The sequence below is a fragment of the Schistocerca nitens genome, chromosome 3, assembly GCF_023898315.1.
Source record: "Schistocerca nitens isolate TAMUIC-IGC-003100 chromosome 3, iqSchNite1.1, whole genome shotgun sequence".
NCBI lineage: Eukaryota > Metazoa > Arthropoda > Insecta > Orthoptera > Acrididae > Schistocerca > Schistocerca nitens.
Window position 1 is genome coordinate 585,041,598 of NC_064616.1, and position 17,452 is coordinate 585,059,049.

The 17,452-nt window shown below is 38.8% G+C and overlaps 1 protein-coding gene across 1 annotated transcript in view; it reads left to right on the forward strand.

The window, feature by feature from the left end:
• LOC126249667 (elongation of very long chain fatty acids protein AAEL008004-like) overlaps positions 1 to 17,452 on the forward strand; it is a 139,227-nt gene that overhangs the window by 14,696 nt on the left and 107,079 nt on the right. Inside the window, exons 2-3 of the mRNA XM_049951348.1 lie at positions 7,511 to 7,596; positions 7,910 to 8,008. Of these exons, the coding sequence (XP_049807305.1) occupies positions 7,948 to 8,008 (61 nt within the window). The 5' untranslated portion in view covers positions 7,511 to 7,596; positions 7,910 to 7,947. The remainder of the gene's footprint in view (positions 1 to 7,510; positions 7,597 to 7,909; positions 8,009 to 17,452) is intronic.

Genomic DNA, 17,452 nt, shown 5'->3' on the forward strand with positions numbered 1-17,452 from the left:
ATTGCGCTTCGTGCGGATGATTATTTTCACTACGCCTGCAGACTTTGTCTGGCAGAATACTATTTGAAATACATTATTAGTTATCCATAATTTCACGTGGAATCTTTCATCGATGCTGTAGGTGTCATGCAGCAAGGTGTATAGAGAAAAATCCTGCAGCTTTGGAAGTCTACGATTAATATTTTTCTGGAATTCATATTTTTTGCCTAGGCCAAGGCATGGTGGTAAATACCATATTGCACCTCGTAACAGCTGATCACTGAACTACATAGCACACTGTAACTTGTGGGCGAATTAATTCTCAGATCGAAAGAGGGTATGGGAATACAGTTCTTTTCCTGCCCACCACTATGTTGATGGCCGATGGTAACCTCTACGTTGAGGGTCCGGTCACTTCCCCTCCTGTTATTGGTATAGGGAAGGGACAAGTTTATTTCCGTCCGCCCCCGGTAGCTGAGGGAAGCCGGCACGGTAGCTCAGCGTGTTCGGTCAGAGGGTTAGCAGCCCTCTGTAATAAAAAAACTGAGTTAATCGATCAACAACGAACTTAGACGGATGTCTTACGACGTCCGCCCCGAGCAGATGCAACGAACAAAAGCGAACAAAATGAGATTAAAAAAAAAAGTGACAGCGCGGCAGAATGTCAATCCTAAGGGTCCGGGTTCGATTCCCGGCTGGGTCGGAGATTTTTCTCCGCTCAGGGACTAGGTGTTGTGTTGTCCTAATCATGATCATTTCATCCCCATCGACGCGCAAGTAGCTAAAGTGGCGTCAAATCGAAAGACTGGCACTCGGCGAACGGTCAACCCGACGGGAGGCCCTAGTGACACGACATTTACATTTAATTGATTATGGTAACCTAAGCACCAGCCAACGTATACATTAAGTTCATTAGCTCATTACAGACGTAGCTATAATAGGACATTCATCAGCAACACGCTGCGGAGTAACAACAAGTTTTTGTGCTAATATTTCGCTGATCTTTTCTTATTGATACTAATGCATAATCAGTTCTCTAGCACCTACACCCATAGGATACAGTTCATGTGTACATACAGTTGTGTGAATCATTTGGCTGTTACAGATATTATTCAGCCCGAGAGTCTTCCTCGTTGATACCACCATCATCCGTGAGTCAGACAGATTTGTCGTGTCATTGTTTCACAATAATACGAACGTACACACAAAGTTATTTTAGCTTTGTTTGTATGGCACAAAACACAGAGTCAGTGTAAGACTAATCTATCTTACCCGACAGTAATGGCTACTTTACACGTCTCGCAGGGAAATCTCAGTTGTCGTTATCCAAAAAAGTGTTCCTTTTTAATCTATACGCTCTGAGAAAACAATTACGAACACAGGTAATTTTCTAATATTTATTCAGTAATGCTTTTTCCGTTTCCTTAATATTGGCTCACTAATGTTTACCAATTTTTTGCAGTATTTCAATGTTGCAGATGACATTGAAGTGTACCTAGTTGCCGACGGTTAAGCAAATCTGCATTTTTTTACCGCAATTGACGTTTATTTTTTATACTATTAATCTTCAGTATTTGTTAACAGTTGCAGTAGATGTCTCAGACTTAGCTACAAGGTTGTCATTTAAATGTGCATTTGTAGCTTTTTCTCCATTTTCAATTGACTGTCTGTAGCCATTTTTTACGTTATTGTCAGATTTTTTTAACGCACCAGCAAATGAATCAAATATTCCAACTTGAGAAATATCTGATAGCTCGACTTCTAATGTGCCTAACGGATATTTACAGCCAACAAGCTTATATTATTTGCGTTTCTGTTCTTCACACTTAAGAATATTTATCTTAATGTGAATAGTGGTGAGCGCAGGAACCCCTTGCACTGCAGTAGAAATAATTAATATATTATATAATTTCCACATTCAATCTATCTATCATTTCAGCTTTTGTTAGTCTTTTAGAGTAACTCTTTCCATTTTCGAGCAGCCCGCAGAATAAGATCAACACCTCAAAATGAATCTTATCGTTTTACCTTCCGCTTTACCGAAATACATTCGCATGACTGGAATTTTAAAGTTACTTTTATATATGTAAGGGAGTAGATCGTGATCCGAACATAATCAAACTGAAGAACAAATATTTTTGGGAAAAAATTCCATTCGCTTTTCAGAATTTTTAGCGAGAAACGAGCATTTTGGATGAGTGTGTGTCAGTACCAGTAATGCGCAAGTCAACTTCGACTGCAGTAAATCATAACGAACTGCTGACTTTTAAGTTACATGTGGAAGCTTCAACCCAAAATCAAAGAAGTCACTGTACCGAAATTTTGATGTTTTTCTCCGCATTTGGTACTACACACCTGATAATGATCGCCTTTTGGGTTGGGTATATGAAAGCTTGTCCTTAGCAAGTATGGGTTATAAACCAGAACCTGGCTTCAGCCTTTATGGTTTTTTTATCTTGCGATACAACTCTGAGGTTACATTCGGTAATCCATGAGGTAAATGCATTTGTACATGAGCACCCAGTTTCAAATAATACAGCAAAATGACTTACCACACAGTTAAACCGTTGTTAAGACAGAAACTCGATGTTCTAAATTTCCGTTATCACCCACTAGAGGAGAACAAACATTACATTTAATCAATATCATTATGACCACATATTCCACCTTGAATAACGAAACGAATTTCGAAGTTCAGAAAATAACTGAAGATTACTGTTTATAATACTTTTTACAAATTTGAATATTTGTAGCAGTATACAGGTTGTTAAGAGTCGTCAGTTCGTAGAATTAAAGATCTTATTTATCGTTTCTGCGACTTCGTATATTGTATGTTATGTCTAGACATGAGGGATAGTTTCTTTGCTGAAATCGGTTTCTTTAAATTGCCAACAGCACCAATGGAAATACTCCATTTAGACAGACGTCCGCGCCGGCGCTCCATTCCTCAACTACCGCTGCCATAAATCGCTCGCGTATCTTATTGCTTCACGTCTGGTAGACAAATGGGTCATTAGAAGCAGGCCTTCTCTGTCTGACGTACCATGTTTGCCGGGAACCAGCAAACCGCAGCTCTCTTTAAGAAGCCAGGTAGTTAGTACGATTTTAAGATATTCGTAGAAAGTCTTTACTGAAATTGTCGTGCCATGAAGCGAACACTATGTTGCAGCTGTGCTGTCGTTTCATTAACATCCCGTAACAGCAGAAGCAGCACGTTCCTTACTGCTTCGCTTTCATCGTTTTTTCGTGTTTTTTTTTTACCTAGGACAGTACAAAAAAAGATTTTTTGTTCAATTATTTATTATAGGTTAATAAGACTTCATTGAAAAATAAAGGAAAATGAGAGAGAAGCAAGTTTTACCTTTTAGTACTATTTTATTTGTTTGTGATTCATCATGGTGTCAGCGACACAACTTTTGCAGTTGATACAGAAATTGATTAAACTGGTTACGTTGTCATGAAATGCTGAAAACATTTTTATGGGCAGGTACTATTTTTGTACCTTTGTATGAATAGTATTGTGCATTCCTTTTAGTATTGTACATTCCTTTTAGTGAACTTCACACACATATCAAAGTTTAGTGGACCTAGATATTAGCAATTTGAGGGTTTTTGCCAGAGGAAAGTTAAGTATCTCTGTCCACCTCCTTAGATGGTGTGGTGTACACAACGTGTCCCACTTTCTACGTTAGTGATTTTTCCTTCAATGGTTAAAATAAACTGAATTTAAAAAATAAAAACAGGAACTGGTCTGTAAAAACTGCTGTTGAGAACAATATCACTAGTTATTTCAGAGAATTGACAAAAAATTCAAATTATTTCGAAAGTGTACATTCGCTTCCCCTCAAGTAAATCAAACCAATACAGAAAACTCTAGAAACGAATGTTGTTTTTGCACGATGACCTACGTACACTTTCGTACTTCAAAATTCGCATCACATAATCAAGTGAGAACAGCGCAATGTCTCGTTCCAGCTATCAAAATTCCAGTTTTCTTTGGTGTTACATCAGTCTAGATGCAGTTCGGAATGACATTTAATTTTTGAAATTTTCATCGACCGTTACAGCCAATACTAGATGAAATACAGCACATGCAGAGCCAGAGAAAATTTGCACTACTTTTTCCTGAGATAAATGAACGATGTACTTCAATCACTTTATAATTGAGCCTATCCTCAGTCAGCTATCAAGAAGACTGCAACTGACCTTCGTGTACCCATCTATCAGGCGATTTTTTACCTGCAGTATGTTATAATTCTCATTCTCGGACACACTGTAGGAACATTTACGATTTAATGTGGAAAGCAGTGACAATATAAATCTCTTCTTTTCTGATGGACAAATACTATTAGAGCAGATTACACTATTTTTTGAACGTCATTGCAATTTTGTCACTGCAGATGTAGATACGTGCTATTCAGAACCTTCGCCTAAGAACAAATATGTGAATAACAAGTCCTGTTAATTTGGATGTGTCATCAACAATGAACATTTGAGTTACTACTGAAAGTTGAAAAATGTATTTTTTATTATAACATAACTATGGCCGCAATTATGCAGTCAAAATAAATGAGGTAGCTGAAGCTAATTAAGTGTCGTACATTACTAACTATATTCATTTTGTTTTATTTAAGTTGTCTCGTCTACAACACAGAGAAGGTAGGCTGTAATCCCCATTCAGACTTATGAGGTATGCAGATATCTTCAGACCACATAACTCTCGACGGCATCACCTTCAATTGCTTGAAACGCGCTGAAGAAAACGGACATCAGACTCATTATACTACGTTGAGAATAAGCAATTACGCCGAACAGTTAACCCCAATAAAAATAATGCCCCAACATGAATTTTTCATCATTCATGTAAGAGACTTGTGCCTTTCTATAACTATGAAATGTGGATGGAGGCTCAAACTGAGGAGAAAGCCTTAGAGAAGAAAATGCTTCATTGTGTCCTTAGCTATGACAGCAGATACACAGAAGTGGAGCATAGCAGGGAAATTTGGGAGAGTTCAAAACAGTCCAAACTGATTGTGCACGTAACGAAGCATAACTGGACAGGGTATTTTGGCATACCGCATTCCCTTAGCCTGTTGTAAAATACTCATTTCTGCTGTTATCTGGGGAACAGACCGGATAAAAAGCAACAAGATAATAGCAGTTACATTTTGTCAGCATCCGGCATGAAATTTTGAGCTGTTTGAAATATGAACTCTGCACGTTAACTGGTAGAGAAAACGATAATTTTAGATGAGACGGAACACGTGCTTGGATTCCAAAATGCTCTGAATGAAACCGCCTGTGTTCTTATGTCAAGAACTAGCACGTCTCAGATGATTTAGACAAACCAGAGTAAACGTCAGTCTGGATGACCGGACGGGAAATTGAGAGTTCAGTTACAAAGAATTCAGTGCCTCAACGACTGCATCGCATCGCTCGGATTAAGCATTAGAGCGTAAAAAGTGTCTTCTAGTGTTCAGTTTTATTTCTGCCACTGAGGTCCTTACTGAATAAATTTCTTTGTTTAAATGACGTAGACCCTCCGTTATCAATAGCAAATTTCAGCACGGAAATCGATTGTAAAAGAAACAGCTGCGAAATACAAGAAAAATCGTTGTGTTTTCAGATTAACAGGCTTGGGAAACATCTGACCAGGATAAGTCACATCACGACACGGTTTGTTTGTTAGGTACGGAATTCATACCATAGTAATGTACGTTTTACTTTTTTTTTGTTGCTGACACAAACTTCTCTGCTTCCTTTATTTGTGTTAACTAAATTTAACTCAACATGAAGATGACAAAGCTGTTATGTCAAGATACGGTTGTGATTAATGTTATGAACAACATGTTTCCTTAGTGAAAACGTCAACTGTGTAACTGAAGATGCAGAGGTATTGACATATTTTTGACGTACATTGATGCGGAAGTCAGAATTTAAAGCAAACAGCAGTGGCATACAACGAGTCAGTACATCCAGTATGTTGCATCAGCATAAAATGAGCACCATGTCTCAGAATTATATGTTGCATGACACAGGAGCTATGTACTATACGCAGGCAGGAAGAAACAGCCCAAAGATGCCAGTCATTTTCAACAAGACCCTCGGTAATGGCGGCGGAAAACACCTCACCGTTAGCTCAGACGAATGCGGAAAACTCCGCTCAATACCGTCGGAACGATAATGGCAATTTTCTGTAAGTTATGGATTCAAACTAAACCACCCAGAGTCCCTTGTGTGAACCATTTTTGGCATAACACAAATCACTAAACCAACAGAGCGATGAAGTGAAAAGCTGAAGAAATTTGTCAACAGGCTGCACAAAATTGATTCTAGTAACACATCCCCAACGAAATTACTGTGATGTACTCGACCGTAATAGTTTTCTTCGGTAAACTACCTGACAACGAAACTTAATGTACAAATATGTAAATTAATGTACAAATATGTACTCTCAATGTATCAAATACACTGAATACTAAGGGGAAATTTTTCTTATTGCGGGCAATTGAATACTATGGAAATGTGTTTAGTTATTTAAAAATACGTTTCAGAACTTGTTATTAGATTATTCGGTTAATACTTCACTTCTGTTTGTTCGCAGTTCACATACTATTCCTGAGCAATAGACGACATTACGATCAGCTGTAATCTATAACTGTATACCACAGCCAAACCTATTTTAGTTTAAGTGAATCTCATTTTTACTCACAGATAATCGATGGACGAATGTTGTACGTGCTTTCGTGACATGAAAAACTAAAAATACGCTTTGAATAATTCTGAGTTCTCCTAATCCTGATTATAAACAGGTGTCGGCCTTTCGAATACTCTTCAAGGGACTCCCATTGGGCTTTCAAATGATAACTAATACATGTAAAACTATGCAGTGGATTTATTTACTTATTTATTTACTGACACAATTGCGCAAAATTTCAACAGAAAATCTCATTTCAGCTGACAACAGTCATCTTAAAAACATAAAATAAAACACCAGCAGATTACACATCAAACGCAATAAGGGAATCACACTGCCCATGTTATAAGTGATATTGATCCATATTTACAATTTTAAATTATTCGTTATCTTGAACCCTTCTCCTAATTTTTTTTAAATTCCCATCAGATTCGATATCTCAGGCATTACGGGTAGTTCGTTCTTCGCCAAACTTTACAATGCCACTACCTAGTACCTCCCAAGAACGCAAAAGTAAATACCAGCCTACTCAATAGATTAGTGAGGTGATTAATTACATCAATGTCGTACGGACATGAGTGTCTACGTGCATACAGCACAAACGAAGAAATTCATGAGCTGTCAGTAGCTGCTGCTTCCCCCACTACGCCTACCCCCTCCACCGCCACTCGTCACTACTGCTCCTATCTAGGTTAGTCGCGGTTGCCATCCCTTGCATCACCTCAAACTCCCTGTATCCTTCAAGCCTGCTATATCTTGACACTTAACAGCACTAACTTCTCGTGGATTTAAATGCAGTGCCGTTTATAGTTTTCCACTCTCTTCTGTTTCTAGGACAAAGAGCGTTCAGCTATCCTAGTCCGAGTGCAGTGCTTTCGAATTCTGTGTGCATTTTGACAACGCTACCGCTCGGACTCAAGGTAAGTGTTAGTTTCTTCATATCATTCTTACTGTGTTTCTCTGTTTTCTTAAGTGAGATCAGAGAGAAAGGCAATGAGAAAGTGAACGAACATATAGATCAGAACAGCATTTGTGTCGCCGTAAATTCCTTTATTTGACAGACGTAAGCTTTTATTTTATTTAGGGCATAGCCCGCTGTCAAGTATTTCCACACATATTACGAAGTTGATTAGGTTTTTCTCTTCTCGAATGTTTTCTGATAATATTAGGAGGTTGTTGGTCAACAGCACTAGATATATGAGTGTTAAGACAACTAAACTACTCTTGTTCCAGGTAGTACCTTTACTGGACCCAACGCATCACAGTTCACAATGGAGACAGCGAGAGAGATGATCTACAGTGGATACAACTTCATTAACAGTGAAATTTCTGGTGAGTAGCGTTCTGTCGAAAAAAGTTTTCACGTCCACGTGTTCCTGAAATACAGAATGAGAAACGAATTGCGGGCTATTAGGGGCGCGGTGTCCTTCACCGATCGTTGATATCCGTGTGTTCTGGGCGCTTTGTCACGTACAGTGGATATGTTCGGAATTCATTATACCTACTCTGTGGGTATGTTAGTATAGTTTCGGTATAATACCACTCATTATATGTAGGATCTTACTTATTCTGTTTTAGTTTAGTGGCTTTATTTTATCTAAATAAATCCTTGTCTTGGAGGAAAACAGGCAGATTTCCACTAGTGCACAAAATTTATAATGAAATGTTTGTAACTATTTTACTGCAGGTCCTATTTATTTTTTTCTCTCTGTAAACGTTATTGTTGGAAATCACTTTGGACAAATTTTCCATTACTGTTAATTCTGCTTTTCTTTCTGACTTGTGCATAGCAAAATTAGGTGAGATTCAGTTATAACATCACGGAAGAATGGGGACTTCTTTTCGACTTCCTTTTTTCAAATTATGTTTTCTTATTGTCAGTTAATGAGATTGGTGAACTTTATCAATATGAACGCCGTGTAAAAACGTACGATTCACTAGGATCGTATGAATGCTTTCAGTGGCTAGTAAACACTTTTGTTATCAGTTTTTTTATCATATAATCTAGATACGCAATTAATGAAATTATGTTTTAAGCTGAATAGTACGTCATACTGCCATCATATTATCTCACGTAAAATTCGAAAGACCAGCCTTGTCCCATTGACTAACATTTTCTCTAAATTACTATGTCATTTTATTCTGTATCACCAGTTCTATTTTTCCTCCAGAATATTTTGTGTTATGACTCTTAGCGTTCAAAAATTGTTAGAATTTCACAGAAACATTGAAAATCATTGTAACTGTTATACTACAAAAGAACTTTCTTAACTAGTTACCGATAATTATGTAATTCGCAGCATATTTACCTAGGAGTTGATATTTTGTACGATGTTGTGAGCTCGTCTTGCGAAGTTTTTTCGGTGTTCTTTCCTCTCAACGTGCATACCACTTTTACGAAAGCAATAAGTCATGCAGATGCTAAACTTCTGTGAAGCCTATAAGTTGTTCATTATGCAGGGATGAGATTTACTTGACTGCTGTTTTATACACTCATGGTTCTTGAACATTTTATTAAACACGTAATAATCTTGAAAAACTTCCATAGAATGAATTATGAGAACAAATGTAATATGGTTGTAGCAGCAAATAGATTGGTTTAAGTTTTCCTGGCTGGTAATAAATAAATGTCATGTGATTAGGGCCTCCCGTTGGGTGTACCGTTCGCAAGGTACAAGTCTTTCGATTTGACGCGACTTCGGCGACTTGCGCTTCAATGGAGCTGAAATGATGATGATTACGAGAACACAACACCCAGTCCCTGAGCGGAGGAAATCTCCAACTCAACCGAGAATCGAACCTGGGCCCTTAGGATTGATACTCTGTCGCACAGACCACTTTTTTTAAATTTCATTTTGTTCGTTTTAGTTCGTTGCATCTGCTCGGGGCGGACGTCGCAAGACACCCGTTTTAGTTAGTCGTTGATCCATTAACTCAGTTCTTTTATTATAGAGGGCAGCTGACCCTCACCACTTAGCTACCAGGGGCGGACCTCCTGGTTGGTGCTGACCTTTCATTCAAAACAACGCACATAACATTAGTCTAGTCTGGATCTGAAGGATCAGTTTGACAGACGGAACCTATTAGACAAACTGATTCTGATGATCGCTCGCATCATTATGAATGTTCACTAAGTAGTGAGGAGGTTGCTGGTACAGGTGTGTTATTACCTTTTTAAACGAGTTCTCCTGTAATGGAAATGGCGCCACCGAAATCACAGATAAGATAAAGTGTATTAACATGGTTACGTTTTTTTAATGCTTGTCGGCGCATTAGGTGAATCAGAAATGAAATTTATGCCCATTCTTTCTGAAAAAATGGCTACCTGAAAAGACATGAAAACTCATACATTGCCACCATGTTCCCATTTTATAACGATGAAGTCTCAGAAGTGAGTTAAGTTACGTAGCGTATTACCTCTTGACTCCCCTCTTGTATATCTGTTATATTCTAATTCAGTGGAGCTGTGGGTAAGGTACTAAGCTAGATACTTTCTATGTCTCAATGATATGACTGAAGAGCAGGCAGATCCCGCAGCTGTGAAATATTGGAAACAATGGAACTATCAAACAGCTGCAACTTTATAAATCAGTTAACTTAAGAATAATGTGAATTTTGAAATTACTAATGCTGTCTTCAGATGTTACCTTTTGGATCAAAAAGCATCCAGATCAGTTATATCATCATCTAACATGCAAGCGACATAATCGTATTGGTGATCCAACAATTAATATATGTAGATCGGATTTGTGGTTCAGAAATCGATTACGTTCGAAAATAATTTGTTAATGAGGTGCAGCTCAGCACTTTACTTCTTCAAAAATACTAAGCTAGACTCTATAGAAATGGTGTTCACATATTCTCCATAGCCAGATCTTCATCACAGGCTTTTCATCATCTATGTAGATTTGCTGAGGTTCTTGTGAATTTCCGCAATCGTCAGCCGCGAAATGCAATGCTATTAAAATCATTATAAGCTACTTACTTGGTGAGAAACTTTGATACAGGTCAATATTTTTGTCCTCATTAACACATAACGAAAGGTTTCTCATACGTTTCTTGTATTTCTTTAATCTGCACCTCTTTTGGGCTCTGACTTATTATTGGTATCATGTTTCCATTTCAATGATGTGCAGGATGTGAAATCTTTGTGCGATTTAGCCTTGTAATGTCCTTTCCCTACAGTTTGCAGATCTTAATCAATGTAGAGCATATTTTTGTTTCTGTTCTTTTGAACTGATGACTACTGTACTCAAAAAGAAATACAAAAGAAATACGTGTACGATAATGCAGAAGATGTAATCACGAATTCCTTTGCACAAAATCCGTAAAACTGCCAGTCACAATATATCTGTTACATATTGTCGGATTATCATAGGCAAAATAGTAAAAAACTCACGACCCATAAGTAGTGGAGGTACACTTGCCTATTGGCTCCGTAGATGGGAAAGACACTGGAAAAAGTGTGAAAAGGTAAATACATATGCATATTACTGAGGAAAAGAACATTTTAATTGTTGTAGAGACCGAAATTCGATAGTGAGGAAACAGAGAGAAGGAAAAATAGCTGGAGGACACGGTCTGCGGGACAGGAACGAAAGGGGAAAACGGATGGTAGAGCAGGATTTAACCGTTTAAAATGCTTTGTTTAGCAATTACAATAAATATTGTATACTTGGAAGGCGGTTTCCTACATCCGGCTAGGTGATTACCAAGCTGGTACCCACTTCTCGCCTCATTCACACGATTCGCAGACGCTTCGAAAATACTTTCACATGGGATGACACTTGAAGCAGACAGATAGGATATATAAATTCTGTCCGAAGGGTTGGTGAGAGGGGTGGGGGGAAGGGTTGTCGATAGGAAGGGCACCTGCGTCTACATACATACTCTGTGAGCCACCGTACGGTGCGTGGCGGAGAGTACCCTGTACCAATACTAGTCATTTCGTTTCCTTTTCCACTCGCAAACAGAGCGAGGGAAGAACGACTATCTATATACCTCCGCACGAGTCCTAATTTCTTGTATCTTATCCTCGCGGTCTTTACGCGAAGTGTGTGCTGGCGTCAGTGGAATCATTCTGCAATCAGCTTCAAATACCCGTTCTCTAAATTTGCTCAATAGTGTTGCCCTGACCACATTGCCAAATCCAGGTTAACGTACCAACTCCGTGTACGCAAGGAAAACGACTGTATATGTGCAAGAAACCGAGGGACATCGGAAGGTTGTATATATACTGTATTATGGTAAGACATAAGTTTGGAAATCGGGTTTTCAATTGAAATACATTTCAACAAGCAGATATGGACTTCGTCATTAGTCGTTGATTATTGAATGTAACCTAAAACTAAATAAATTTCAAAAAGGTGTTCAAGAACTACGAAAAATATTTGATACGTAGAAGGCGGTTTCCTACGTCCTTCGTGGTAAATAACAGGCTGATACTCGCGTCTCCCCTCATTTACACGATGTGAAGGGATGTGGGTAAGTTGAAACGACCAGAGATTGTTGAGAGTCAACGTTTAACTGAAACTGGGGAAAGGGATACAATTGAAGGGGATTGGGTACTTTGAGAGGATATATTTAAGGTATCACAGCGGAAAACTGATCAAAAAGCAAGGCCCAGCAGAAAGACATGGAGATATTAAATTTGAGTGATGGAAGCAGAAAATGCATGAAAGACAGCAAATGAAGCATTCAAAATGGAACATAGACGCAAAAAAATGAAATTTCAATGTACACAAGTGGCACTGCAGGAAAGGTGAGAGGAGAAATGCAAATATATAGCAGCATACGTGACTATAGGGTAGGTAGATGCTACTTAGAGCAAAATTAAAGAACAAGTTTGAGAACATCAAGAGCTCAAATGGCAAGCCAGTACTGAGCAAAGAGGACAAGGCTGAATGGAATATATTGAAAGCCTATAAATATCTTGAAGGTAATATTAAGGAAAGAGAAGAAAATTTAGATGAAGATGGATAAGTTGAATGATGATACGATTCTGTGAGAAGAATATCACAGATCACAGCATGACCTAACTCCAAACAAGGCGCTTGGAGTAGACGATATTTCCTCAGCATTGTTATGCTCCTTGGGAGCATCATCCACGATGAAACTATTCCACCTGGTTTACAAGACGTCTGAGTCAGGCGAAATACCCTCAGACTTCAAGAAAAATGAAATGATTGCAGCTTCAGGTAAGGCAGGTGCTGGCAGATATAATTATCAATTTAACGAGTCATAGCTGAAAATAAAAAAAAAATGAAGAAAACACGAACTTCGTACAGAAGGATGAACCCACTGGTAGAATCCGACCTGGACAGAAATCAATTTGAGTTCTGGAGAAATGCAGAAACAAGCGAAGCGATACTGACCCTGCGACCTATCTTGGACGACAGATTAGAGAAAGGAAAAATCATATATGTAATATTTGTAAATTCAGACAGTGCTGACTGGTATAGACTCTTTGAACTGTTGAAGATATCGGGGTTAAAATACAGGGAACGAAAGGTTATCTATTACTGACACAGAAACAAGAGAGTAATTCTATAAGTTAAGACATAGAACAGAGGTAGTAAGTGAGTAGAGGTTACAGCCTATATCCTATTTTATTCGATCTAGCAATCGAGCAACAGAAAAGGAACATAAAGAGAAATTTGGAAATAGCGTTCCAAGAGAAATAATAAAAACTGTAAATTTTGCCAATGATATTGTAATACTACCAGGGATGGCAAAGGTCTTGGAAGTTTACTTGAATGGAATGGATACTCTCTTGAAAAGATCACCAACAAAACTAAAACAAGTGTAATGGAGCGAAGCGATTTAAGAAAGGCGATGGTGATTGAATTACATTAATAAATGAAAAAATTAAAGTAGTGGATGAGTTTTGTTATTTGCTCAACAAAATATCTGACGATGACGGAACTAAAGGGGATATAAAATATATGCTCAACATCGAGAAAATCTATCCTGCAAAAGAGAAATATTGAATTGAAATTGAGTTATTGGGCAGTCTTTTGCGAAATAAGTTGTCTGGAGTGTAGCCTCTTGAGGAAGTGAAACGTGAACAATAAATTGTTCACACAAGGTTTGAACAGAAACTTTTGAAATGTTGTTCTACAAAAGTAAGATGAAAGTTAGGTGGGCACAGCGAGTATCTAATGAACGGTTACTTGATCTAATTTGGGAGAAAAGAGCTGTGTAGAAAACTTGACTAACTTAATACAGAGGTTAATGGGATACACTCTCATTGTAAGAATGTCGTTGGGTCGGAACACGTAGCCATCTTCTGCTACGTAGCCCCATATTCAACTATTCGCGCTGGGCCCTGTGCTCCGAAAAGATTGTTTTAGTCTGTCTTCAGACCTGACACAGATCGCCTTCTAACCTGTTTTAAAGAGAGGGTAAGCCTCTGTCGTCTACGTCCTGTGATGAGATGTGGACGTCTAGCACCTTATCGATGTTCATTCCCAGGCACTGGTCCATAATACTCTGCCGTTTGTTGAAACAGCTTATGTCAGTGGATTTCTTCATATGCGGTCCGTACTGTCCCTAGAATTTTTATAAAGGAGCTAACGATGTTCAGAACGGATAAATGAAATACTGTCGGTGGTGGCGCGGTTTTAGCTTATATAATTAGTCTATCTTGTAGCTAAACTGAAGTTGATAGTTCCTGTGAGCTAGCATGGGTAGAGGTTATACTTTTCAACCTGAATAAATAAATAATTGGTTCCTTTTACCGATATCCCAATTCAGTTGATACAGTTGCTGAACAGTTAAAAGAAAACCTGGATGTCATTTGAAATAGGTAACCCACTCTTACAATTGTACTTGGATGTGACTTCAAACCACCCTCGATATGTTGGCGAAAATACATGTTTAAAACCGGCAGCAGGCATAAAACATGGTCCGAAATCGTACTAAATGCTTTCCCCGAAAATTATTTTGAACAGTTGGTTCAGTATATGTGTAAATGGTAGCGAAAACATACTCGATCTCTTAGCAACAAATAATCCCAATCAATTGGGAAGCGTTATGACGCATATAGGGATTAGTGACCACAAGGTCGTTGTAGCGAGACTGAACACCGTAGCATGCAGGCCCACCAAAAAAGAAAGAAAAATTATGTGTTAAAAAAAAGATAGAAATTTGCTCGACACCTTCTTGAGAGATACCCTTCATACCTTCCGAACTAACTATGAAAGAGTAGACTAGATGTGGCTTAAATTCAAAGAAACAGTATCAACAGCAATGGAGGTATTTATACCGGATAAATTAATAGGAGACAGAACTGAGTCTCCATGGTACACGAAACAGGCCAAAATACTGCTGCAAAAGCAGCGAAAAAAGCATGCCAAATTTAAAACAATGTAAAATCCCCAAGACTGATGAAGTTTTACATAAGCTGGAAATTTAGCGTGAACTCTAGTGAAAGATGTTTTGAATAGTTTCTGTCTAGAAATCTGGCAGCAAATTCAGAATCGTCGTATGTGAAGTACACCAGCGACAAGATACAGTCAACGCCTTCACTGCGTGATAGCGATGGTAATATTACCGATGACAGTGCCACTAAAGCGGAGTTACTAAATACGGTTTTCCGAAAATTCTTCATTAAAGACGAGGAAGAAAATATTCCAGAATTCGAATGAAGAACTGGTCCCGACATGAGCAAGTTATAAGTAGATATCCTCGTTGCAAGACAGCACCTTAATAAAGGCAAATCCTTCCTTCCAGATCGTGTACTTGACCAGATTTCTTTCAGAGTATGATGATCTAATAGGTTCGTAATTGACAATCATACACAACCGCTCGCTCCACGAAAGATCCATACTTAAAAACTGGAAGGTTGCACATTTCACACCCATTCTCAAAGAAAGGAAGTAGGAGCAATCCGCTGAATTACAGACCTACATCGCCGACGCCGTTTTGCAATAGGATTTTGGAATACATACGTAATGAATTACCTCGAGAAAAACGTTCTGCTGACACACAGCCAGCACGGAATCAGAAAATACCGTTGTTGCGGAACACAACAAGGTCTTCACATGAAAAAGTGAGTGCTATCGACAGGGTATCTCAAATTGAATCCACATTTCTAGATTTCCAAATGGGTTTTGATATCGTTCCTCACAAACGATTTATAATCAAATTGCATGCCTATGGAGTATCGCCTCACTTGCTCTACTGGATTCGTCATTTTCTGTAGGAAAGGACACAGTTCGCAGTAACAGACGGAAAGTCACCGAGTAAAACAGAAGTTATATCTGGGTTTCCCAAAGGAAGTGTCATAGGCGCTCTGCTGATTCTGATCTGTATAAATGATTTAGGAGACAACCTGAGAAGCCATCTCAGATAGTTTGCAGATGACACGGTCACTTATCGTCTCGTAAAGTCAACAGAATATCAAAACCAATTACAAAATGATTTAATTAATATTTTTGTCTGGTGCGAAAAGTGGCAATTAACACTAAATAATGGAAAATGCGAGATCATCCACATGAGTACTAAAAAGAATCCGTTAAACTTTGGGCCGGCCGGAGAGGCCGAGCGATTCTAGGCGCTACAGTCTAGAACCGCGCGACCGCTATGCTCGCAGGTTCGAATCCTGCCTCGGGCATGGATGTTTGTGATGTCCTTAGGTTAGTTAGGTTTAAGTAGTTCCAAGTTCTAGGGGACTGATGACCTCAGAAGTTAAGTCCCATAGTGCTCAGAGCCATTTGAACTATTTGTTAAATTTTGGTTAAACGACAAATCACAGAAATCTAAAGGCTCTCAATTCAACTAAATGCCCAGAAATTAAAATTACCATCTTAAACTGGAACGACCAAACAGATAATACTGTAGTGAAGGTGAATCAAGGACTCCTTTTTATTGGCAGAATACTTAGGAGGTAGAACAGATCTGCTAAAGTGACGGCCTACATTACTCTTGACGGTCCTCCGCTAGAGTATTGCTGTGCAGTACGGGATCCTAACCTGATAGTATTGATGGGGGACATCAAAAAGATTCAGTGAAGGGTAGTTCATTTTGTATTATCACAGAATAGGGGAGAGAGTGTCAAGGATATGATACACGAGTTTGGGTGGTAATCAAAATAAAGGCGTTTTTCGATGCGACGAGATCTTTTTCACGAAATTGCAGTCAACAACGCTGTCCTCCGAATTCGAAAATATTTGTTGACACCCCTCTACATAGGGATAAATGATCGATGTAATGAAGTAAAAGAAATCAGAGCTCGCAAGGGTAGATTTAAGTGCTCGCTTTCTCGCGCGCTGTTAGCGTGTGGAACGGCAGAGAAACAGTGCGAAAGTCGTTCGATGAACATTCTTTACCGCGTCACATCCGAGCAACACCACCAGACGGTATTAAAACTAGCGGTGGGACGTGGTTATTATGTTTTGGGTGATCAGTTCAAATGGTTCAAATGGCTCTGAGCACTATGGGACTCAACTGCTGAGGTCATTAGTCCCCTAGAACTTAGAACTAGTTAAACCCAACTAACCTAAGGACATCACACACATCCATGCCCGAGGCAGGATTCGAACCTGCGACCGTAGCGGTCTCGCGGTTCCAGACTGCAGCGCCAGAACCTCGCGGCCACTTCGGCCGGCGGGTGATCAGTGTTTGTAGGTATGAAAAGACGTGTACAACATAGAATAGCATCGTGTGCTGCATCAAAACACTTCACACTGAGATGGCATGTACAAGTTTATATGTGTCCAGGAGATTAATCCCTTGTAAACTGCAACCGAACGATATGTTGCAGCTGAGCTCGGA